A 25,000-nucleotide genomic window follows, 5' to 3' on the forward strand; every position below is an offset into this window, starting at 1 on the left:
AATAAGTCGTGTACTGTACAGGGAGTGAGGTGTGGATTGTGAGCAATGTCTAGCTTGTACAAGTTAGAAACTTGGTGGAAAAAAGACACCAGAACAAAGCCTTTCTCTGCCAGACTTCCCTCAAGAGGCACAGGCACGATAGCTACAGTTGCTCAGGTGGAGTGTCTAATAGAGTAGTAAGGCAGGTTCAAGCAGAGGTTCCTGTTTTGTTTTTCTCAGACACCCTGTAGTGTGACGTAACCATAGACTCATACTGTACAGGAGGGTTAGTGGGTTCAACCAAAGCACTGCCTGCAGTCACCATGTGATGTTTGCTAGCTTTGTGTTTCAATATATTCTAATGTTGTACTAAAATGCATTACTAGCTTATTATGGACTCACTATGTAGGGAAGTGTGGCGTGAGTTATTGTTGACATGTTATTTTCTAACATTACTCCAAGAGATGTTCTTAGATTTTATGCAGATGTTTTACGGAAAGGAGATGTGTGTTGTCTGTGATTTTATGTGAATTGCATGTGCATTATTGTTATAATACCTTATATTACTGTTGTTGGATACTATATGATCCTTGGTGGTTTGCAGACATTTTGTGTGTGTGTGTGTGTGTGTGTGTGTGTGTGTGTGTGTGTGTGTGTGTGTGTGTGTGTGTGTGTGTGTGTGTGTGTGTGTGTGTGTGTGTGTGTGTGTGTGTGTGGATAGTGTCTGTGTCAGTGTCTGTGTCAGTGTCTGCATGTGTGTGTGCGTGTGTTTGCATGACGAATCGTCAGCTGAGTAAGCATCACACTCTGGAGTGTAGCAGCATAGCCAGGGGCTTCTGCATCAGTTGGCTGGTCTACACAAATAGGGATACACACCGAAGCAAGGAGAGAGAGAGAGAGAGAGGGAGAGAAAGAGAAAGACGGAAGCAGAGTGTGGGTGTAATTGAGATGTTTTTCTCACCATCTTAACCTTGGCTGTTAACGGTGAGGCAGGCGTAATGAGTGCTTAGGAGAGAGAGAGAGAGAGAGAGAGAGAGAGAGAGAGAGAGAGCGAGAGAGATTGTGTGAGTGTAAGAGAGAGGGGGGAGACATTGTGTGAATGTAAGAGAGAGCGAGAGATAGAGAGATTGTGTGAATGTAAGAGAGGGTGGAGATTGTTTGAGTGTAAGAGAGAGAGTGAGAGAGACATTGTGTGAGTGAGTGTGTGAGAGAGAGATTGTGTGAGTGAGCGTGTGAGAGAGAGAGCTTTTTCTCGGCGTCTCAACCTGGCTGTCTCCAGCGGTGAGCCAGGCGTACAGTAATGAGTGTTTGTGAGAGCTCCTCATCCACTGCACTGAGGGAAAGCCCAGCAGCAACACTCTCAAAGGTAACAAGCCATCCCATAGCCCATCCATCACTGCTATGCAACCTGCTTTCTTCCTGTGTGTGTGTGTGTGTGTGTGTGTGTGTGTGTGTGTGTGTGTGTGTGTGTGTGTGTGTGTGTGTGTGTGTGTGTGTGTGTGTGTGTGTGTGTGTGTGTACACGTACACACATGCGCTATGTGCGTGTGTGTGCGCCATGTGCCGTGTGCGTGACTGTGTGTGTCATCTGAAGAGACGCGCGTGCGTGCGTGCGTGCGTGCGTGTGCGCGCGCGCGCGCGCGCGTGTGTGTGTGTGTGTGCGTGCGTGCTTATGTATGTATGTGCGTGCATTGTTTGCGTGCCTGCGTGTGCTCAAGAAGCAAGTGCGCGCGCGTGTGTGTTTGTGCGCGTGTGTGTGTGTGTTTGAGTGTGTAATGATGATGCCAGTGGCGTCTCTGGGGGCTTCCCTGACCTGTCTTGCCCACTATTACCCGTCTCCTAATGGGTAGTAATGGGCCTAAAATGTGAACTCATAACCTGCCCCGTCCAGGCTGTAATGGAAGCCAACGGTACGCTACGGGGCTGCTGAAATGGCCTTATTACAGTATGCTCCTCACTACACCGGACTGGATCGGTGCCAAAGCCCATTGAGCTTGGCAGCACTGGGACTGTACTTTGGGATATGATGGAGGATCCGTAAGTGGATGCTATTGACAGATCAACAGCAATTTCGCTGTGCCAGTGGAGCTGGTGATGTGCTGTGCTGGTGACTTGGCTACGTAGAAAGAAAACTTTTTTCCAAAATGAAATACTAATGCTAAGCTACTTTTTCCTGAACTGTCCTGTCCGGTGATTTCTGTGCACTTTATGTTAACAGTTTTGCCTATTCTGTCTTTTTAAGCTATGAAAGGATCTGCTTTGTGGGTTGATAGCATGGGTTGCATGCATGGGCTGAAATGTGATCGCATAGCAATAACTACAAGATATGGAAGGGAAAAGCTCTGGCACTGTAGTGTACAGTAGGCTAGGCTTGATGTGAGTGACACATCATCATGTCCTTTGTGCCTGTGTATCACACCTAGCCAAAGCGTGACTAAGAGGCTAACCTTTGTGGCCCTTTGAGGAGAGCTTTGAGGTTCCACAGTCAGACGCACACAGCGTCTTCAGTGGCTCACTGGGGAGAGAGATTTTGTGGTCAAGCTTAAGTGTTGCTGCGCATAAGCAATCTTTTACCGAGAGAGGTGGGGGGGTTGGAGAATATGATTGAGAGAAGAGTAGATTCTTCTTTCCTCCCCAAAGGGCAATATGGACTGTGGGTCAGAGGTGTTAAGATTACTGAGCGGTGGTGATGGCTGATTATGATTCTTGATGCACAAGTTACTCCAAATGTGGACGTTCTGTATTCATACACACTCTTTATTAACCCATTTTATCCTAAGCCCTTTTTTGGGGAAGGGTGCCCTCTGCCTATTAAATCCAAAATATGTCAGCCTCTGAAGCACATACAAACATGAAATGAGTTACAGTTAAAAGCTAGTAGGACCCTCATTTTGCCTTAGAATGTGTTCATTCTGCTCTAACTTACCCACATTTTTTGTAAAACAGCTCAAATCTCAAGAACCTGAATGCAGCGTATATGTGTCTCCAGGACACAATGGGTTAAATAGAGTTCTTACAGGTTGGATCAGACTTCACCCAAACAGATTTTGTTTCTGTTCTTTTAGGGTGCTGATCAAAATAAAGTATTTCAGCTGAAACACTTCTGTGTAATCAATTAAAAAAAAGTTGATGCATGATACGACCGCTTGTTATTTTTCTCTATTAAACAGACCCATATCTTACAGAGTCTTCTTTACAGACGGGCACATCTTTATCTTAACAGACGTATCATGCAGACGGGTATCTTGATGTGGAAAATGGGGCGTAAGTCAGTGGAACATGAGGCATGACATTCAGTTGATCTGCTCCTCTTTGGCTTCTTTGTCTCCGGGGCTCTGGTGTTTATTTGACTCGGGCGCTTGTGGCTTGTGGCTTCTCCATCTGATGGGCCCAGGGCAGTACAGAAGAACATAGCCATGTCCATAATGTTCACCAAGGTTGAGGGTGAGGATTGCGAGCGATGTCCTTCAGGGTGCTGTGGCGCCTCGTGTAGAGCCCCCTTGCAATACAGTATTGCCTCTTTTCCACTGCCGTTTTTTTGGTAGGCCTACTGCTAGACACGGCGCAACTCGGCCGCCCCTTTTTGCTTTTCGAATAGGCAAGACACTGCGCAATCGTAAAGCAAAAAGTGACGGCCGAGTCGCGCTGTAGGCCTACCAGAAAATCGGCACTGGAAAAGAGGAATATGTCACAGAAGTGAGTACACCCCTCACATCTCTGCAGATTTGTAAGTATATCTCTTCATGGTACAATATTTAAGAAATTTCACTTTGACACAATGAACAGTAGCTAACGTACAACTTATATAGCCGCTTCAATTTATTGTTCACTCAATTCATTTGAAATACACCATTAATGTCTCAAGTTCGAGGCCCAGGCCTTTTCCCAACCCTACTCCATTTCTCTCCACTACTTTCCTGTCACATCTTCGCTATCCTATCATAATAACGGCAAAAAAGCAGAGAAAAATGCAAAAAAATAAAATAAAAATTGCACATCCCATGAGAAGGTGCAGGACAAAGGCTGGCTGAAGGTTTGGACTGAAGAGTCTGCACAGTTAAAAGCCGTGATTTGGATTTGGAACAATACTTCACCCTCAAATGTTGCCTATTCTCTGAGGGCGAAAAGTGCACTCGACCTCAGTACACAGTGCACAGTGCTGAGATTGGAACAAACCATAGGTCTGTCTGTGCCACTGAAGTACTGGTGTCTCCCTGGCAGTTAGTCAGGAGGAGCTTTCAAAACATAAACAGAGCTCTCAAAACACACTTGCACTCTCATTCATTTACAGTATGGCGCATCACTTCGTACACACACACACACACACACACACACACACACACACACACACACACACACACACACACACACACACACACACACACACACACACACACACACACAAACAGTCCCATCACACACACACAAACACACAGACCTATCCATCACACACTCACATCACACACACTTAACAGAGCTAGTGTGATAGTGGTGGACATAAAAAAAAGATGCTAGGGTATTAAGAATTCAGCACTTTGCTTTCAATTATGTCAGCCATGTGGTCTAGGCCAGTGTGAGAAGTGTGTATGTGTGCGAGGTTGCAGGAGGGCCTTGTTGCTTTAGTGGTCTCTACGTACAGTGTGGTTGCAGAGGGGGGCTCATGTAGATTGCAAGCCCAGGAAGAGCTACAGTAATCCCAATCCCATAGGAGCAGGTGCGGCCTGGCAGCCTGCACCAGAGTCCACCAGCCCTGCCTTGATAACACACCCTAATGGGGAATGACACGGGCCCTACCTGGTGGTGTGTGTGTGTGTGTATGTGTGTATGTAACGTGTCCATTCAGCTCCAAGTGAAGGAGATTGTGTGTGTATGAGAGAGAGAGATAGAGTGAATATGTGAATGAATGGGCCGTATAACCTGTGTGTGAGAGAGAGCGAGAGAGAGAGAGAGAGAGAGAGAGAGAGAGAGAGAGAGAGAGAGGACATTGGGGTGTGTGTCTGTCAATAGCATCGTGTTAAATGTGCTGACGGCTCCTCTCTTCATATCAGCAGACATGGCGGCAGCGCTACTCAAATGTCACTCCCCTTCCGCCTCCATCACTTTTCATCACCCCTGGCTTATTACCACTTTTACTGCCCTGTAGTGTGTGTGTGTGTGTGTGTGTGTGTGTGTGTGTGTGTGTGTGTGTGTGTGTGTGTGTGTGTGTGTGTGTGTGTGTGTGTGTGTGTGTGTGTGTGTGTGTGTGTGTGTGTCTGTGTCTGTGTCTGTGTCTGTGTCTGTGTTCGAAGGGATGGGGCTCGTGTTAGAGCAGATGTCTCACAGTATATGATGTGCTTCATCGCTCCTCTTTTCTATCTCTCTCTCTCTCTCTCTCTCTCTCTCTCTCTCTCTCTCTCTCTGTCTGTCTGTCTCTCTCTCTCTCTCTCTCTCTCTCTCTCTCTCTCTCTCTCTCTCTCTCTCTCTCTCTCTCTCTCTCTCTGTCTCTCTCTCTCTCTCTCTCTCTACACCTTGAGGGGGATGAGTTGTAAATGATGTGCTCTATCCTTGCGCTCCCACCGTCTATCTCTCTCTCTGTCCCTCTACACCTCTCCTCTCTCTCACTCGCTCTGTCTCTCTCTCTTTCCATCCCCCCCTCTCTCTCTCTTAGCCCATAAATCAGTTAGATGAGTTTCAGGCCTGTACAAAGGCATTGCAGAATCAACAGTTCATAAAAGCGCTTCCTGTTTGACTTTACTGTGCAGTATATCTCCCCCACCAGGTGTTACTGCAACCTCCCTGCTGATGAAGCGTTTCATGTAGATCTGCAGACCTAGACCCACATTTTCAGGCCGTCCAGAACCGTGTGCCCTTTACCGCACCAATTATGATCAGAACTAGAGCTGGGTGTCTATTCAAATTCCAAGAATCGATTCGATTGTGATTTTCCTGCTTCAGAATCGATTCAATTTGATTATTTTCCATTCGAAATAGAACACAAGATGCATTTGAAATGCGCATATTGCACACACCTACAGTACTTTCTATATAGACATCATTAGAGCTGGGTATGTATTCAAATTCCAAGAATGGATTTGATTCCGATTTTCAAGCTTCAGAATCGGTCAAATGGAATGAATGTGCGAATCAATTCAGAATCAGAAAGTCGGGGGGTTTTTTTCAACACAGCTCTTATCAGAACTTAAGTGCTTACTTGCAAACCTCCCATGTTCATACCGGGCTCTGTTTCCACATGTGACCATTTCTGAAATGGATGAACTTTCTGACGTCCACGTTGTCTTCACGATTCGTGGAGAATAAAAAAAAGTATTTTTTTGTTCGTATTGCAAACTAACTCTCCTGTTCACGAACGCTCAGAACTGCAGTGTGAACACGCCGACCAGTTTGACATTAGGTGAGGGGAATGGGAACAGGCACCAGCACGGTTCTGTGTTGTCCTGAACGCACCTGTAGTGGACATGGGTCAATGACATTTTAGTAGTAGTACATGTTAGGATGTATGGATTCTTTTTTTGTTTGTTTTTAGTGGATTATCTAAGAAGCATATTTATTGTGACTGGGAAAAAACAGAATTTTTAGCTGCAAATGTAGATTTAGGAATAGGCAGCACACTTGCAATGAGCATCCTAGTTACAATACCTACTCTGAAGCAGAGAGAGTGGAAATAGAACCTAGAAAATCTTTGTCTGAAGTACTCTCTACCTTTAATGCAGAACTACTAGAGGTACAACTACTATAGAGACAGTTATTCAGACCTGTCCTCCACTGAGAGAGCAGTTCAATACAAAACTACAGTGCAGACTTACAAGTGTATACTCAGAACCAGCACGGGGCATACTGTAACCTGCTCTAACAAAGCTGTTCACTGTAGAACCGCAACCACTATAAAAGAGTTGTGACTTGCTGTAAATCTGAATCATGCTGACTAGGCTGTTTAATGTAAACCATTGTGGGAACTGGTGTAAGCTGCTCTCTGCTGATGGAGCTGTGTAGTGCACTGCAGACCCACAGAGCTGGAACCACTTAGGTCAGGGCTATTCAAATGGCGGCCCTGGGGCCAGATGCGGCCCTTAGACAGCAAGGCTCTGGCCCCCCACAAGCCCCTTGAAATATGGAATTGTTTTTCGGAATTTAGAGATAAAAAAGTATGGGTTCCGTAACGAGCTGAACTGAAATGTTAAAATGCAGGAAATTACATCTAAGAAATGCAAAATTTTCTGGGGGAGAACCCCCAGACCACCCACCTCAATGAAGTGTCCCGTATTTTTTTTCATTGACAGTCGGCAACCAATACATATGGAAAATTCGGCCCCTTTACTGTGAGGAATTTGAAAAACTGGCCCTCATTGACATTTAATTGAATACCCCTAACTTAGGTAATAAAAGTTCCATATAACCTAGAACTTTGTCGTGTAGTACCGATGTATGCCATATGATGCTGGGCTCCTGTCAGAAATTAATTTGGTGGTCTGCCAAGATGGTTTATTGCGAACGTCTTCATCAACTCAAGATCTGCTTCATACATCACTGCACTGTTTGCCTTGCCCTCACACGTGGAACACACTGTATGCAGGCTATGTAAGGTTTCATTTTTGCAGCAATCAGAGTCTGTCTGTATTGTTTCATATTTCAAGAATGGAAAGCAGTTTACACACTCTGTACAAGTGTTTCTACTTTGGCCAAATTCTTAACCCCGCTGCTGTGATAGTCAGGATTAATTACTTTCCTGCCTTGACATCTCAACGACATGCAATACATTTGCAGATTAATTATTCAGCTCTCTTCAATTACGTTTTATGTTTAAAGTGCAGTAAAACAGAAAATGTCAAAGTGCTTTACTGAAGCCAATTATATGTATACACCTAAAGCAATATCCAGCACCTCCATGTTTTCTTCCCCTCTTTACTTCGTTTGATAAATGAGAGAGTAGAATGTTTAGCCAAGCTTGTGTGTGTGTGTGTGTGTGTGTGTGTGTGTGTGTGTGTGTGTGTGTGTGTGTGTGTGTGTGTGTGTGTGTGTGTGTGTGTGTGTGTGTGTGTGTGTGTGTGTGTGTGTGTGTGTGCGTGCGTGTGCGTGCACCCCGCCTGTGTGTACCTGTTGCTTGTGTGTGTGTGTGTATCTAGATTTGGAGGGATGACACACGCACTGTGTGTGTGTGTGTGTTTCCTGGGGTCGTAGTGGTCTATACAGGTCCTATTGGAGAGTGGCTCAGTGGTTTAATACCTGGTATTTGGAGTGGACCTTGTAGCCTGCGTTTCTTAGCTCTCCACGGCTTGACCTTCTCCTTGCTCAGTCAGCACTGGGCTTGATCAGCTCTGCTCAGCTCTGTTCTGCTCTGCTCAGGTTTCGGCCCAAGAGTGGAGTAGAGTAGGGGGTGCAGATGCATATGTAGCTGCTACCCTGCTGCGACCTTGCCCTGACCTTCTCCTGACCATTCTCCATTGCAGGTGGGGCCAGGTCGCTAACCTTACCTGGTGCTGATGTAACAGTGACTCTTCCCACCTGTGTGTGTGGGTGTGGGTGTGTGTGTGGGTGTGGGCGTGCGTGTGTGGGTGTGGGTGTGGGTGTGCGTGTGTATGTGTATGTGTGTGCGCGTGTATGTGTGTGCGTGTGTATGTGTATGTGTGTGCGCGTGTGTGTGTTTCCTTGCTACATAATTGATAGGGGAGGAGAGACTTGACTTGAGCGGAGGGAGACATGGCGTCTCTGTGCTGTTAACGCTGATTGTCTCCAAGACGGGCTGGAATTACTCACCTACCATCCATGGAGAGCTTCTGCACACAGTGTGTGTGTGTGTGTGTGTGTGTGTGTGTGTGTGTGTGTGTGTGTGTGTGTGTGTGTGTGTGTGTGTGTGTGTGTGTGTGTGTGTGTGTGTGTGTGTGTGTGTGGTGTGTGTGAGAGAGAGTGGAGAGAGAGAGAGAGAGAGAGAGAGAGAGAGCGAGAGAGAGAGAGAGAGAGAGAGAGAGAGAGAGAGAGAGAGAGAGAGAGAGAGAGAGAGAGAGAGAGAGATTGTGTGTTGTTGAGTGCAAGTGTATGTTGTTGAGAGTATACCTGCCTCCAGAGACCACTTACCAAATGAGGCTTTTCACGGGCTGGCAGTTGAGGTGTACAGCCGATGAACGTTTATCAAGCGTCACTTTTCTGTTGCTGTGGTTTCAGCGCAAGGAGCATGCATATTCTTCCATACGCAGGGCCAGTCAGAGGGTAGGCGTGCGTTTGTGGTTTTGGTCCATGCAATAGCTGTACTCAATTGCTACACTCAAACAGGAAGGGATGGTGTTTGATGATACACTTCGTTCCTGCCGCACGTACACACACACACACACACACACACACACACACACACACACACACACACACACACACACACACACACACACACACACACTGCTACATCTGCATATGACACACTGCCACCTACTGGTAGAATGAGGTCCCAACCCCGCCTGACTCAGGAGTCCTGACTTTTCGAGCTTCTTTTGAATTAATTGAAGTGTTTGTTGTTTTTCAGTGGCACAAATACTTGAGCTCTGTTGTTGAACATACCTTATTGTTGCCATGTGGTATGTGGATTGTCAAAAGAGTGAGGCTTGATGCTCATTAATGGCCCATTCTTTCTCTCTCTATTCTCTTTCCTAATCCATCCTCAGATCACGCCTGCGTCTGGCCTGGTGTCTATCCTGAAGAGGCGGGCCTCCTTGGAGGGTTCCAGTGCGGCCCGGCCCATCCCCAGACCCAAAGCCCCCGCCAAGCGCAAGGTCCGCTTTAGGGAGCCCGACGACGCGTTCGACCAAGGTGAGCAGCGGCCTCTCGCACACACAGAGGAGATATTCATTGGCTGCGTCCAATTTCTCCCCCCCTTACACTTCACTTGAAGAGTTTTTGTTGCAACATGGTGTATCCAGCATTTTTCACTTGTGCATTTTATTCTTGGAAAAGACTGTTCAGAAGTCCTATCATCTATGTGTGAACACCCTGTAAACAATGACTGCAAGTCATGCTTACTTGGCCAGGGATCACTTGGAAAACAGGCGCTGCCTTAATTTGACTACCCTAGTGAAATAAAGGATCTATGTCAGTGTTTCTCAACAGGGGTGCCGCGGAAACGTGGCTGATAAATAAATTATGTAATATAATATATATATTTGTCTACATTGATAAGTTAATGCAGTGGAATCTTTCATCTGCCAATTACGCACAATAAAGTAAATATAGGTTGCCCCAGTCAGCTGCAACTTCAAACCTAGGTTGTGTGACGTCTCCAAATGTGCTACTTTTCTTAGCTTGTGTGGTATCGGATGCGATGCCATTTTGCGGCTTGTTGGTTTGGGGTGCCTTGAAATTGGTCATGAATTGAAAGGGTGCCTCACCTAAAAAAAAGGTTGAGAAACACTGATCTATGTAATATAATGCTAGTGTCAGCGAAGTGTAATGTAATGTAATTACACCACTTGTCACTGGTAAACCCCTTGGTACAGGTACAGTATATCACGAAAGTGAATACACCCCTCACAGTTTTGCAGATTTTTGAGTATATCTTTTCATAGGAAAGCATTACAGAAATTTCACTTTGACACAATGATTAGTGACCTTTTAACAACATATTTAAATTTCTTGTTCACTCAGAAAAAAACAAAATACAGCCATTAATGTTTGAACATGAGTGAGTACACCCCAGATTAAAATCCGGTAGAGAAGGGGCTATGTTGGCTCAAATCGTCTCGAAATGAAACGAAATGAAAAGGGATGACAAGGGAGGTCATCAGTGTGCGTTTCAACCTTTCTTTGCATTGAACTTTTAGATTTTGAGTCTGCATCTGGCTTAAATAGATTGGTGTGAGATTTGAATGCAATCCTATGGAGAATATCATGATCTGCTTCAGTAGTCACAGTGCATGTTGACATGTATGTTTCTTTTAGGTGTATTTCAGATTGCCAATGTTGACAGCATTCATGCATCCCCAAACCATGTCAGTCCCACTACCATGCTTGGCTTATGAGAGGATACACCGTTTTTGTAAAACTCACTTGTTTACCACCACACATGCTTGACACCATCTAAAGCAAATTTGTTTATCTTGGTCTCAAGAGAGATGAACAGACCAAGGATATGGATCACTGGAACCATGTCGTGTGATCTGAAGAGACCAAGATAAACAAATTTGCTTTAGATGGTATCAAGCATGTGTGGTGATAAACTAGTGAGTTTTACAAAAAAGCTGTATCCTCTCATAAGCCAAGCATGGTAGTGGGACTGACATGGTTTGGGGATGCATGAATGCTGTCAACATTGGCAATATGAAATACACCTAAAAGAAACATGCATGTCAACATGCACTGTGACTACTGAAGTAGATCATGATATTCTCCATAGGATTGCATTCAAATCTCACACCAATCTATTTAAGCCAGATGCAGACTCAAAATGTAAAAGTTCAATGCAAAGAAAGGTTGAAACGCACACTGATGACCTCCCTTGTCATCCCTTTTCATTTCGTTTCATTTCGAGACGATTCGAGCCAACATAGCCCCTTCTCTACCGGATTCTAATCTGGGGTGTACTCACTTTTGTGAGTACATGTTCAAACATTAATGGCTGTATTTTGTTTTTTTCTGAGTGAACAAGAAATTTAAGCGGTTAAATATGATGTTAAAAGGTCACTAATCATTGTGTCAAAGTGAAATTTCTGTAATGCTTTCCTATGAAAAGATATACTCAAAAATCTGCAAAACTGTGAGGGGTGTATTCACTTTCGTGATATACTGTATGTAGAGGAGTGTATATTGGAGTGTATATGAATAGATGTGTGCATGTGTATTGTATGTGGATGTCACTCTGAGGATGTTTATGTGTCTGTGTAAAAATGGTGTCTATATGTATAGCAAATGAGATGTGTACTACAAGATCCAACCTGATGGAACTGAACAGTCTGATGTGAAAACAAATATCCCTATGGGACAATAAATAATCGAATAATCTAATCATCTTCTTCTCCCCTCATCTCCCCTCTGCAGACGAGGTGGGTGGCGACTCGTGGCTGCTCCTGCTGCTGCTGTGTCTGGCCACGGTGGTGATCAGCGTGGGGGGCACGGCGCTCTACTGCACGCTGGGCGACGCCCAGTCCAGCGTCTGCACCGACTTCTCCCACAACATGGACTTCTACGTGGGGCAGGTGCAGCGCGGCGTCACCGAGCTCAAACACTGGCTCTCTCCCAGCTCCTCGTAGCAGCCAGCCGCCGATACAGGCATACATGCACAGCGCACCGCACCGCATACAGCTGACCGACTGAACTGACGGACCCTTTTAGACACGTGTGTGTGTGTGTGTGTGTGTGTGTGTGTGTGCGTGTGCGCGCGCGCGTGTGTGTGTGTGTGTAGGGGGTGCGAGCTAAAGCCCCGCTCATGTCGATGTTTTTAAAGACACTGACCTGCCATGTGGACGTGTACGTGTGTACGCATGTCGCCTCAGGACGTGCAGGTCTGGGCCAATGCGTAGCAAACACCCAGCGTTAAGTATCATCGTTCCGGCATCATGAAAACCACTGCTGTTGGCTGACGCCTTATACGACCCTGCCTGCTCCAGCTCATGAGAGACCTCTGCTGGTTGATCTGTGGTATGGCAGGAGCAAGGGTCCTCCAGCGCCACAAAGGAAGTGCTTGAGCAAGGAGCGTCTTGGTGTCTTGGAGGATAGACCACGGGCTGGATCTGCTTGTAAAGCACAACACGACACATCCCACAATAGCCTCCAGGCAGGCCGTCACCTCTCTATGAGGTGATCTCGCACGCTACCGCGGCAACGCTGACCAACACACTCAGCCGATTGGCCAGTTGTCGGAATGACAGAGCTGATTGGCCAGTTATCAGAATGACACAGCTAAATGTTTACTGCCACCTCTGACCTTGAAAAAAAAACATTGAAACAAAACATTCTGATCAGCTCTTATGTGCTGTTTTCTTGCTTGTTTTCGTTTTGTTTGTTCTCTTTCTTCCTTCCTTTTTACTACAATTCAGTCTTTTGTTTTGTTTTGTTCTAATGACCTCAGTTCAGTTTTTTTAATGGAAGGACTTGGCGGCATTGAGCGATGAAGAGTGCAGAGCTTGACTGTAGCAATGTCCACTCTTTTTACCTCAGCCCGCCAGCAGCAGGGACGCCGAAAGCAATATGCGTGTTTTAATGGAGGAGTGTCTTACAGTGACGCGATGTCCCCCAACCTCAGTCTGGTACTGCGGAGCAGGGGAGTACTATGTGTTCGTAATGTAGAGGGCGTATGTGGTGGTGGTTACAACCAGAGTTGTCAAAGTCCTGGTCCAGAAGTAAGTAAAAGCCCTGTCACACTTCACTTCCTTCCAACACAGGTGACTTCACTGAGCAGCCAGTGGCGGGGGGTATACTAAGAAGCTGGTTCAGTAGTAGTGGTAGAGATAAGTCATCTAAGAAGAAGAGCTTGAAGTCGACATTTTCTTAGCTAAATGGTGCCTGCAGGTGTATCTATTTGATCCTCTAGACTAACTAAGCCTGATATATCACTTCACCATGTTCGTATACCCTCCAGGTCTATCTGTCTTTAGTACTCATTCTCAGAGGTGTATAAAGTGAAAGTAGAAGTGTCCTCACAGAGTACATACTTCATTAGGTGCAGTGGAATGGCTGGTGGCAGATCATGTACTGGTGTATTTACGTCAATAAGGACTTCTACTTCTACTTTATAATCTTCTTTATCTTTAATAGAAGATAGAAGTATCTTTATAATACTTCTCATTATGGTCACTTGACTCAGAGCTGGTTGGATGGAATTTGTGGCAGGGTTTTAACCTTCTGGAAGCAGGATTGTGACAGCCCTGGTCAGAACCACAGGTTCCTGTCTGTGTCTGTAGCGACAATGCTTTCTATTGATGTATTTCGAATGATGTCAAAAGTCAAAAGAGTGCATAATCTCTCCCTAATCTCCAATTTGTCTATTTATGCCTCTGGGATGGAGGAAGGACCTGATGATGACTTGGATTGCTTGAGCTTTATTGTTGCTTTTATTGTTTTGTTTTTGTTTTTTCTCTTTCTCGGATTTAGAATCTCTTGTTTTGATTTGTCTCTCTTTCCTTTGTTCCTGTCCTTGTGAAATGTACTTCTAAGTCAGTGGTTCTTAACCTGGGGTCAGGGAAGAGATTGCAGGGGATGCGCTGAATTTTGTAATGCATTGAGGTTATGACCAAAATTCTGCTTGTGAACAATATAATTAGGCCGAATAAAAAAAAACTAATTAAAATACATTTTGCTCCCCATGTAAAGACATTAAGGTATTGATAAATGTCACGAGCAAGAGTCAATTGTAATTAATCAGTTACAGTGATTTTTATTGCGTATATACATGTAGAAGTTTGGGGGGGGGGGGGCTTTCAGAAAAAAAGGTTAAGAACCACTGCTCCAAGTGACAACGCACAGAAATGCACTTGTTGGTGCATGTTTGTTGTTTTTTAATCTCTTAATCTCAGTCAAACTGAATTTTATGACGATGTGAGTGTCTATGCCTGTAGGAAGAGTAGGAAAAAGGCCCACTAGAGGAGCCATATGCAGAGAGAAGAGGAGAGGAGCATTTGTGGAGGAGAGGAGGCATAAGCAAAGTGGAAGAGAGAAGATGAGAGGGTTGAGGGTAGCAGGTTACGGACCAGTAAGAGCTCCTATTCTGGGGCAGGGGGCTATTCCAAAATCATGGTTAAGTGCTAAACATGGCTTTATTGACCTACGTGCAGTGGTAAACCGCTTAATAGATAGCCACATCTAGTGAAAAAAATGAGGACCCAGCCTCTTCTATTAGATGATTTACTGTACCACGACCGCAAGGTTATCTGGTTACCTCCAGGCTAACCTGCTTTACTACTGAGCCAGGTTTCTGGAATTACCCCCCAGGGCCTTCATCTGGCCACATGCCCAAGTGTTTTAAGGAGGGCATAGACCGGCTGGCCATCATGTCATGTGTGCATCTCTCTGTTCTCTCTTCATTTGCACGAGTTGCCTGGCTGGCTCAGGCGACAGTCTTAATCAGAGTGCATTTATTGACCTATTTATTTAAGAAACCATAGTTGAAGCAGCTTTGTGAAGGAAAAAAAACATGTGAAAAAAAAATTGAACATGCATGTCCCCTTTTTTTCACCACCTAATTTAATGTGGTTATTATCTTTCTGTCCCTCAATTTGTTTTTTCCCCCATTCCTTTGACAAGGTGAGCACCTGACCAGGTGTCTGCCTCTTTGAAATGTCCATCAATGGGACTGTCACGGGATGTTATTTTTTTCTTGAGGGTTTATCACATTTTAGTTTTATAAACAGTAAATATCATGCAGATACAAGTTGTTAATGTCTTTACCTTCCTGGTTTTGTTTATATTCTTTAAGGTGTTGGGTTGACGACAATGTGAAGGTCATCGTATGGGATTGCTAAAACAGTACCTTTTTCCCCGGGTGAATAAATCTTGTTGGGGTTTAACTTTCTCCTTTTGTTTTGTGTGTATTTTTTTGTCCGTTTCATTGTTTTTGCAGCTAGTTTGTCACAGGGGGAAAAATAATTTGAGGACATTGTGACCTGAACTAATGATCTAATTGGCTAACGCAAAACATTTGTTAGTGACTTGTAAATGAGAATTTGCACATATTGATTTATTCAAGTGTTTGGAATCTTACAATTGCACGCATATATCCCATTTTGTATGCGCATGTGCCTTGAAAATTAATTTGCAACTGCTACATTCCATCTCATGTATGAAGTTGAAAAAACTGCATTTGCAGATCACCTAACACCCTACTCTACCAGACAATTCTTTGCTATTACTATGTTACTAAAACTCATGTCAACCTAATCACATTATCTGTGAAATGACTCAAGAACCAAACATCATCATTTCAGATGTTATTCATGACACGCAGACTAGGTTTGAACAAGTAGCCTATTGGCCATTTTAAAAACTAGATGATACTTCGCTTTTTAAAATGTTGGGCCATTATTGACCGCATATCTCATTTGCATCATTTGCCTTTGAATGACATGTGATCACTGAATCAATGAATTGTCCCTTTATCAGTTGTCAAGTTCATGTTCACCTAAAATATTTCGGTTGGTGTGTAATGAATCTGAAATATATGAAAGTTTAATTTTTATCTTTGCATTACGGAAAAGAATGAACTTTGTCACAATATGCTATTTTTTTTAGAAAGACCTGTATAAATATATTGCTTGAATACTGCCAATTTTAAAATATAGGCCTGGCTTTTTTATATTTAATTTTTAATATTTTAATATCTCATAATTCACTCTTGTTCCATGTAGGGCGAAAAAAAGAGCTTTCCAACATCAAAACCATAAGCAAGGATGAATGAATGAATAGTGTCCTGAATTCAAACATTCTAAGTCCGTTCATGCAAATGCAGTTTTGTGTGTCTACCTTGCCACTAAAAAAAGGTACTAATTATAAATCAGTGGGCCCCAAAGTGTCTGATTTCACATGAAATTACCCAAGGGTGACACTGACACACTAAACAGCCGTCAGAAATAAGTAGGCCTATTGATAGGGCGGGCCTACCTATTAGGATCACTTTGTTGAGGTGGCGCTTGGGTATTTTGTGTGATCATTTCATAATTGGTAGCCTATAGTATAATTTGATCAATGGTTAGCCTATAGGCTATAGACTATAGCCTAGACTAGTAATAGTTTTATATAGGCCTAATTAAAGCATTTTTACACAGCATAGACTGGCCAAATAGCTTCACGGCGCCAATAATAAAACCACATTCAATGACTTCATTGTGTAAAAATACGTTTGTGAGCCGAAAGAGTCGACTCTCCATAGTTACAGTAGAGCCAACAGAATTGCATCTCAAAGAAGAGCCTAAATCCTCATCACTAGCTATAGGCCTATTGAAGGCCTATGGGTATGTTAAACTAGACTCCAACAACAGTATCAATCCAGGCTAAGCCTATGTCAGGGGTGGGGAACCTATGTCTCGAGAGCCGTTTGCGGCTCTTGAGGCCTTTTTATCCGGCCCCATTATAGTTTTAATGTTATGCAGCTTCACCTGAAATATATGACACATTTTGTAAAGGGATCTTTAAAAATACGTTTACAATACAATTAACTTATATTCAGGGAACCTAGAGAAGGTGGGATGGTGGCTGCCTTCAATAGGCTATAGGCCTAAAGTGCAGGGGGAAATCCTGGTTTGTGGTCATAGTACGGCCCTTGGATGAATTTGAAGTGGCCCCTCGAATGAAAAAGGTTACCCACCCCTGCTGTATGTAAATGGTGAAAGATGTAAGCAAGCTTGCCATCTTTCTTGATGTGACAATCGCGCACACGCACACACACACACACACAGTCGCACACACAATTGGAACGAGACCAAAGATTTTTACGTTCCGTCTCGTGTGTGAAGTCGAAAAAACTGCTATTAGCAGATCACCTAGCGGGCGCAATCACCAATCCCGTTTTTACGCGTGGGTACTGGGTAGGCCTAACGACATTCATCTCGTCCCAATCTGATCTACGCAAGTGTTATGTAGACCAGTGGTTCTTAACCTGGGGTGCGGGCACCCCCTGGGGGTGCGCCAGAGATTTCAGGGGGTGAACGGAATTTTATTTGTGTTGAGGTTGTGACCAAAACTTGACTTGCGAACATTATAATTAGGCCAAATCAAGACCAAATGAATACATGTTTTAGTCCCCATGTAAGGCAATAAGATATTGATTAGTGTCTCAAGCAAGAATCAGTGTAATTAATCACTTCAATCCTTTTTCAGTGCCTATACACGTGTAGAAGTTTGGGTTGGGGGTGCGCGGCTTGTCTTTGGCACAGATAAGGGGGTGCGTTAAGAAAAAAAGGTTAAGAACCACTGAGTAGCCTACCAATGTTGCCTTCATGATATAGGCCTAAACAACTGTTGGTTGACAAACAGTCTAGTTATTGGAGGCTATGTTGATGTAGCCTGGGAACTCCCATACTGCCTTTAGTTCTACACAATCGTTTCGATCTGAAAGACAGTATGGCGAGGATGACTCATAACGTACAAGATCATGGGATCTGTGTCATAATGGCCAAGCATTCCGACCTTAACAGTTTCTCTGCCCAATCAGAGAGCAGGGCAGTGTGTCATAATAGCCAAGTATTCTGCCACCTATGGAATTTAATATAGGCAACTCCCCAGACCTAATCTCACTTGTGATTAGGTCTGGTGTTAACCAGGCAAATGTTGATGTTATGTAGGCTACCAATGTGTAGGATAGGCATATTGGAAACAGATATGGTTGACAGTAAACCGTAGGCCTATGGCATAGGCTCGCCAGCCACAGTAGGCTTGGCCATCTATGTAAGCTTGCCATCTTTCTTAATATGGCAAAATCAAATCAATTTTGCTTAACCAAGTTTGACACACAGACGGCCCATAACCTGTTGCTATGGCTGATGCGGAGATCTCTAGAATGATAAAACTTGACTGAGATTGGCGTCACCTTTAGAACGACATGATGTCATAGACGGATTCTAGAGGATTATGAACTAGAACGTTTGATACTCAAAAATTGCCAACCTTATCATTTCTGCTTGATTGTCTTTCTGATGACACGCTAATTATGGCTCCGCGACTACACAACGCCCCGCGACAACACAAGGCGGCGCACAGTCACCCCGTGGCCTCCCTGTATGTCGGTGATCTACATCCTTCGGTCACCGAGGCAAATATACACGATAAGTTCGCAGCTGTTGGACCGATACGTTCAATTCGGATATGCAGGGACAAGTTCACCCACCGGTCCCTCGGCTATGGGTATTTAAATTTCCATCAGCTGGCTGACGCTGAGCGCGCCCTGGACGCTATGAACTTTGTTAAGATCAAGGGCAGGCCTGTGCGCATGATGTGGTCCCAGCGCGACCCCTCTCTGAGAAAAAGTGGAGTAGGCAATATTTACGTAAAGAATTTGGAGCCGTCAATTGATAGCCTTGCTTTGGTTGATACGTTCTCCGCCTTTGGGAACATCCTCTCTGGCAAGGTGGTTAGTGATGAGAAAGGCTCCAAGGGCCACGGCTATGTCCACTTTGAGACCCAGGTGGCGGCCGACAAAGCCATCGAGAGAATGAATGGCATGCTGCTGAACGACCGCAAGGCTTTCGTGGGACGTTTCAAGTCCCGCAAGGAGCGTGAGGCTGAGCTTGCAGCCCGCTTCAGCAATATTTTCGTCAAGAACTTTGGTGACTTGAACGATGAGAAGCTGCGCGAGGTCTTCGGCAAATTTGGACCCACTCTGAGCGCCCACGTGATACGGGACGACCGTGGCAAATCCAAAGGGTTCGGATTTGTGTCCTACGAGCACCACGAGCATGCCCAAATGGCCGTCGACGAAATGAACGGCAAAGAGCTAAATGGCAAGGTCCTGTACTTGGCCCGCGCCCAGAAGAAAATGGAGCGCCAGATTGAGCTGAAGCGCAAGTTTGAGCAAATGAAACAGGCTCGCAAGTCGCGCTACCAGGGAGTCAATCTCTATATCAAAAATATCGATGGCATGGATGATGAGCGCCTGCTTAAAGAGTTTTCTTCCTTTGGAACCATCACCAGTGCCAAGGTAGGCCTACTTCACATCAGTCCTCCCCCTTCCCCTCAATACCACATCGTATTTTATTTCAACAACACCCTAGAAGTTGATTGTCGCTAATGACAGCACTGATGTTTGCATTTTATCTGCCTGGTCAAAAAATGTTTACCCAAGATCAATTACATTGCACAATTAAAATAAAATGATCTTGCCCCTTTTTCTCCCCCACTGTCTCCCTCTTCCACAGGTGATGATGGAGGGCGGCCGCAGCAAGGGCTTCGGCTTCGTCTGCTTCTCCTCCCCTGAGGAGGCCACCAAGGCGATTTCGCAGATGAATGGGCGCGTCGTGGCCACCAAGCCGCTGTACGTGGCCCCGGCCCAGCGCAAGGAGGAGCGCCAGGCCTATCTGGCCCACCTGCACAAGCAGAGGATGGCCAACGTGCATGGCGCCGCGCCCAAGCCCGTCATCAAGCCCCACCAGCCTGCCCCACCCCCAGGATTCGACATGGCCGCCATCCCTCAGGCCCAGAACGGCGCCATTGACCACCAGCCGAGCCAGCTGGCTCAGGTGCGCCCCAGCGTCCCAGTGGCCCAGCATGCCCAGGCCATGCCAAAGACCATGTGCCCATCCGGACCTCGCATGGTGGCCCCCCAGCGTATTGCCTCTCAGGCTCTGACCCTCCGTCCAGCCAACGTCTCAGCCGCCACCATCGCCCTCATGCCTGGGCTCAACCAGGACAACAATGATGCCACAGGGTTGAGGAGCCTCCAGATGGGAGCACAGGCTCACTCTGCCAAGCAGCAGCTCATGGCCCTTATGCAGGGTGCGGAGCAGAGGATGGCCAACGTGCATGGCGCCGCGCCCAAGCCCGTCATCAAGCCCCACCAGCCTGTCCCACCCCCAGGATTCGCCATGGCCGCCATCCCTCAGGCCCAGAACGGCGCCATTGACCACCAGCCGAGCCAGCTGGCTCCGGTGCGCCCCTGCATCCCAGTGGTCCAGCATGCCATGCCAAGGACCATGTGCCCATCCGGACCTCGCATGGTGGCCCCCCAGCGCATGGCCTCTCAGGCTCTGGGCCCGGTTGCACAAAACACCTTAAGTTTTCTCCCTTAAGTGTGACCCTTAAGGGCTCATTTTCCCTTAGCTAAGGGATCTACTTAAGGGGGTTGCACAGAATGCCTTAAGTCCTTCCCTTAGGTAAGGGAAAGCCCTAAGGGATTTACTACAGTAAAGAGGAGTTTACAACGGTAGAATTCTATTGTTTCCAAGGAAACTTTTTAAGTCATTCTTGAATATTCTTCTCAAAACATCGTTAACCATTTTGTAGCTATTTATCTATAGGCCTAAACATGGACAATGGTAAGGCTAGAAAGCCAAAGTGGTCAGAGGAGGAGAAAGTGGTATTATTAGAGGAATTTAACAAAAGAAAAAACATAATAAAAAGCAAATTCAACCCTCAAATAACGGCCGCGAAGAAGCAGCAACAATCGGAAGAGATCACCGCGACCATAAACTCGAGAAATATGGTGAAGAGGACAGTGGGGGAGGTCAACATTTTTTTTTTTTTAAACCTTGCGGTCCAAGCGAGGAAGGAACAACGCCATATGTCCATGGCTTAATTGTCGAACCAGATGTCTGATTATGGAATAAGCCTATGTGCTCCAACAGTTGTGTGCGTGCATAGGCTATGTGTTTGAGTGGTTCAAAGTGTGATTGTGTGCTCTGATCGTCGCATTGTTGCGGTTGAAATGACATCATCTTGCATGCATAGCCTACATGAGCCGGGTGCTTGGGATATCGCAGGCAGCACCTGACCCAGCATAGCGTTGTTCGCAACATGTGCCCCGCCCGCCTCTCTTCACCGGAGCCACTCCGCGCTCCGCGACCTCCCTCTTTACATATTAAGCACCGCTCCAAACGTTCTCCTCTCTTCTCTTCGCAGACGTGGGCTCTAGGCTACTCCCCATGCATTATTTTGTATTTGTGATATCATTCCATTTATCTTTACTTTCTTTCGCGTTGTTTTGGAAGTGTCAAACGGTAATGCGAATTTTAAGAATTATAAAGGCTATGGCGCAAGCACTGGAGAAGTGCCATGTGTCTCACCTGCATTTTCGAGCTCCTAAAACAACTCCCAAACAACTCCAGTGTCATAATTAACACAGCGAGGATCATTGATCATTGTCATCTTCATGCATGTTAGCAAAATAAATGTGGGGTTTGAGGGCAATAAAAACATTTGGTGATGGTGGGACAATGGACGAGACTGTGAGGGAGGAAATTAGGCTAATGAATGGGCTACCCTAACCCCGCGGCCATAACTTCATCCGAGAATCTTCACAATGAGGAAACACTGAATATGCGCACATATTCGAGTAAAAATTAGACGTTTTGTTATGAGGACTTGATGTTATAGGTCTAATGAAGTGCCACCCAAAAATGTTCTGGCCCATCCAAAGCTGATTTTCTGGCGCCGTGCCTGGCGCAATCATCAGCTGCAAGACGGCACAACTCCTGTAGCATGGTCCAATTCGAGACGGTCGGATAATTCATATTGTCTATCAAATCTATAATTAATAATTAACGGTTCGTCGGTAAGCGTGCTATCCATTGGGTTCTCCCGGTCGCGGAAAACTCTTATTTGAATCCGTTGATCACGTTGCTGAATGTGCATAAACTCGGCCATGTCTGACTTAAGGCGACGATATCGGTCCCTCAGATATTTTCACTTAACTTGGTTGTTAAGGTCTTTTGTGCAACGATTTTGAAGAACTTTAAGGGATTTCTTAACTTTAAGGGAAACTCTTAAATATTTAAGGGGAAACCCTTAAGGAAAACTTAAGGGGAAATTTTAAGGGTGTTTGTGCAACTGACTTTCACTTAGGGGACCCTTAACTCAGACTTTAAGGGAAATACTTAACTTAAGGTGTTTTGTGCAACCGGGCCCTGGTCCTCCGTCCAGCCAATGTCAATCTCTATATTAATAATATCGATGGCATGGATGATGAGCAGCTCCGTAAGGAATTCTCTCCCTTTGGAACCATCACCAGTGCCAAGGTAGGCCTACTTCACATCAGTCCTCCCCCTTCCCCTCAATACCACATCATATTTTATTTCAACAACACCGTAGCAGTTGATTGTCACAGACAGCGCTGATGGTTGTCTTTTATTTATCTGATGTCAACTTGTGAGTTAGACATTTGGGTAACACTTTCTATGAATCCCATATCTATAGCGCATTATGAGCACATGTATAACAACTTATAATATGCATCATAATCATAGTGCATTATGACTACACTCATGATGCTTCATGATGGATTATATCAACAGTTATGAATAACTATAAACCTAGCTCATAATGCATTATAAATCTGATCGTGAATCGTGAATGGTTATGAACTACAGGCAGTAAAGGGGCTTATAATACATTATAACTATCACGATGCACTATGATTAATTATGATGCGCATTATAAGTTGTTATAAGCGGGCTCATAATGCGCTATAGATATGGGCTTCATAGAAAGTGTTACCGAAATTTGTAAAAATGTTAACCCCAGATCAATTACATTGCACAATTAAAATAAAATGATCTTGCCCCTTTTCTCCCCCACTCTCTCCCTCTTCCACAGGTGATGATGGAGGGCGGCCGCAGCAAGGGCTTCGGCTTCGTCTGCTTCTCCTCCCCTGAGGAGGCCACCAAGGCGATTTCGCAGATGAATGGGCGCGTCGTGGCCACCAAGCCGCTGTACGTGGCCCCGGCCCAGCGCAAGGAGGAGCGCCAGGCCTATCTGGCCCACCTGCACAAGCAGAGGATGGCCAACGTGCATGGCGCCGCGCCCAAGCCCGTCATCAAGCCCCACCAGCCTGCCCCACCCCCTGGATTCGACATGGCCGCCATCCCTCAGGCCCAGAACGGCGCCATTCACCAGCCGAGCCAGCTGGCTCAGGTGCGCCCCAGCGTCCCAGTGGTTCAGCATGCCCAGGCCATGCCAAAGACCATGTGCCCATCCGGACCTCGCATGGTGGCCCCCCAGCGTATGGCCTCTCAGGCTCTGACCCTCCGTCCATCCAACGTCTCAGCCGCCACCATCGCCCTAATGAATGGGCTCAACCAGGACAACAATGATGCCACAGGGTTGAGGAGCCTCCAGATGGGAGCACAGGCTCACGCTGCCAAGCAGCAGCTCATGGCCCTTATGCAGGGTGCAGAGCCCCTGACCATCTCTGTGCTGGCAGCCTTCAGCCTGGAGGAGCAGGAGCAGATTATGGGCGAGCGCCTGTACCCCCTGGTCCAGAACAAGCTGCCCCTGGTGCAGAATGTTCACCCCAACCTGACTGCCAAAGTCACCGGCATGCTGCTGGAGATGGATAAAGGCGAGGTGCTCCAACTCCTCGAATCGGAAGAGTCTCTGCGCTCCAAAGTGGATGAGGCAGTGGCAGTCCTCATACACCACCAGGCAAAAGAGGCAGTCCGGAAGGCTGACGTCACCAGCACGGCTGTGCCGGGCGTCTAAACACATGAACTGAAAAATATGCAGCTAGCGTCATCACTGCAATGAAATACCAACTGAAAAAAACGTACCCCCCCCCCCCCCCCAAAAAAAAAAACAAAAACAAATCAACATGACAAACAAACAATAAAAAATGAAGCCTTCTGGCGAAGACAAGGAAAGGATTTGCTGCAGCTGAGAAATATGCAGCTTGAGTCATCACTGCAATTAAATATAGACTGAAAAAAACCAGACCCCCATCCCCCCCCCAACAAAAATCACCAAAAACAACAACAAAACCACCAACAGACACAAAAACTGTAACCTTCTGGCGAAGACAAGGAAAGGATTTGCTGCAGCTTGCTTTATTGCTTCAACTGTGCACCCCCCCCCCCCCCCCCCCCCCCCAATCTCCACACACACACACAAAAACTAACAACAACAACACAACAACACAACAACCAAAAAAAAAAAAGGCAACAGGATAGCCCAGGAGGCTGACGTCGCCAGCACGGCTGTGCCGGCCGTCTAAGACAAGGACTGAAAAATATGCAGCTAGCGTCATCACTGCAATGAAATATAGACTGAAAAAAAACTAACTGAACAACCCCCCCCCCCCCCCCCCAAAAAAAAAAAAAAACAAATCAACATGATAAACAAACATCTGGCAAAGACAAGGAAAGGACTTGTTTGTCTGCTTTATCACTGCAACACCCCCCCCCCAGATTACCATATTACAGGTCTACTAAATTGCTATTTTTTCAATTGCTATTTTCGTGAATAAAATTATAGTCTGAATTCAACTCATTGATGGCATACAAGTCTTTTATTTTTTATTAATATATCACTAAGCAAGTGTTTGGATTCTGGTAGGATTTGATCGAAAGAAAAGTAGCATAGGGCAGAGTGTGTGTGTGTGTGCGTGTGTTTGTGCATGTGTGTGTGTGTGTGTGTGT

At 45.7% G+C, this 25,000-nt stretch overlaps 2 protein-coding genes across 2 annotated transcripts in view; both read left to right on the forward strand.

Annotated features, from left to right (window-relative positions):
* The window catches only part of cnsta (consortin, connexin sorting protein a), a 76,534-nt gene extending 61,075 nt beyond the window's left edge, over positions 1-15,459 (forward strand). The window contains exons 10-11 of the mRNA XM_063183836.1: positions 9,626-9,770; positions 11,991-15,459. Of these exons, the coding sequence (XP_063039906.1) occupies positions 9,626-9,770; positions 11,991-12,202 (357 nt within the window). The 3' untranslated portion in view covers positions 12,203-15,459. The remainder of the gene's footprint in view (positions 1-9,625; positions 9,771-11,990) is intronic.
* Positions 15,460-18,816: 3,357 nt separating this feature from the next.
* Positions 18,817-24,089, forward strand: LOC134470059 (polyadenylate-binding protein 1A-like). Its single transcript, XM_063224082.1, has 3 exons — positions 18,817-19,575; positions 19,793-20,188; positions 23,538-24,089. Exons 1-3 carry the CDS (start codon positions 18,832-18,834, stop codon positions 24,066-24,068), a joined length of 1,671 nt encoding a protein of 556 aa, XP_063080152.1. The 5' UTR covers positions 18,817-18,831; the 3' UTR covers positions 24,069-24,089.
* The last annotated feature ends 911 nt before the right edge of the window (positions 24,090-25,000 follow it).

The sequence above is a fragment of the Engraulis encrasicolus genome, chromosome 19 (assembly GCF_034702125.1).
Source record: "Engraulis encrasicolus isolate BLACKSEA-1 chromosome 19, IST_EnEncr_1.0, whole genome shotgun sequence".
Taxonomy (NCBI): domain Eukaryota; kingdom Metazoa; phylum Chordata; class Actinopteri; order Clupeiformes; family Engraulidae; genus Engraulis; species Engraulis encrasicolus.

Bases quoted from the DNA above. Each gene is read 5' to 3' on its own strand.
- LOC134470059 (XM_063224082.1), top strand. From the start codon at position 18,832: ATGAACTTTGTTAAGATCAAGGGCAGGCCTGTGCGCATGATGTGGTCC. The intron at 19,576-19,792 runs GTAGGCCTACTT...CCTCTTCCACAG, and splicing joins GAACCATCACCAGTGCCAAG to GTGATGATGGAGGGCGGCCG. The intron at 20,189-23,537 runs GTGGCCCCCCAG...CAGCATGCCCAG, and splicing joins GCCCATCCGGACCTCGCATG to GCCATGCCAAAGACCATGTG.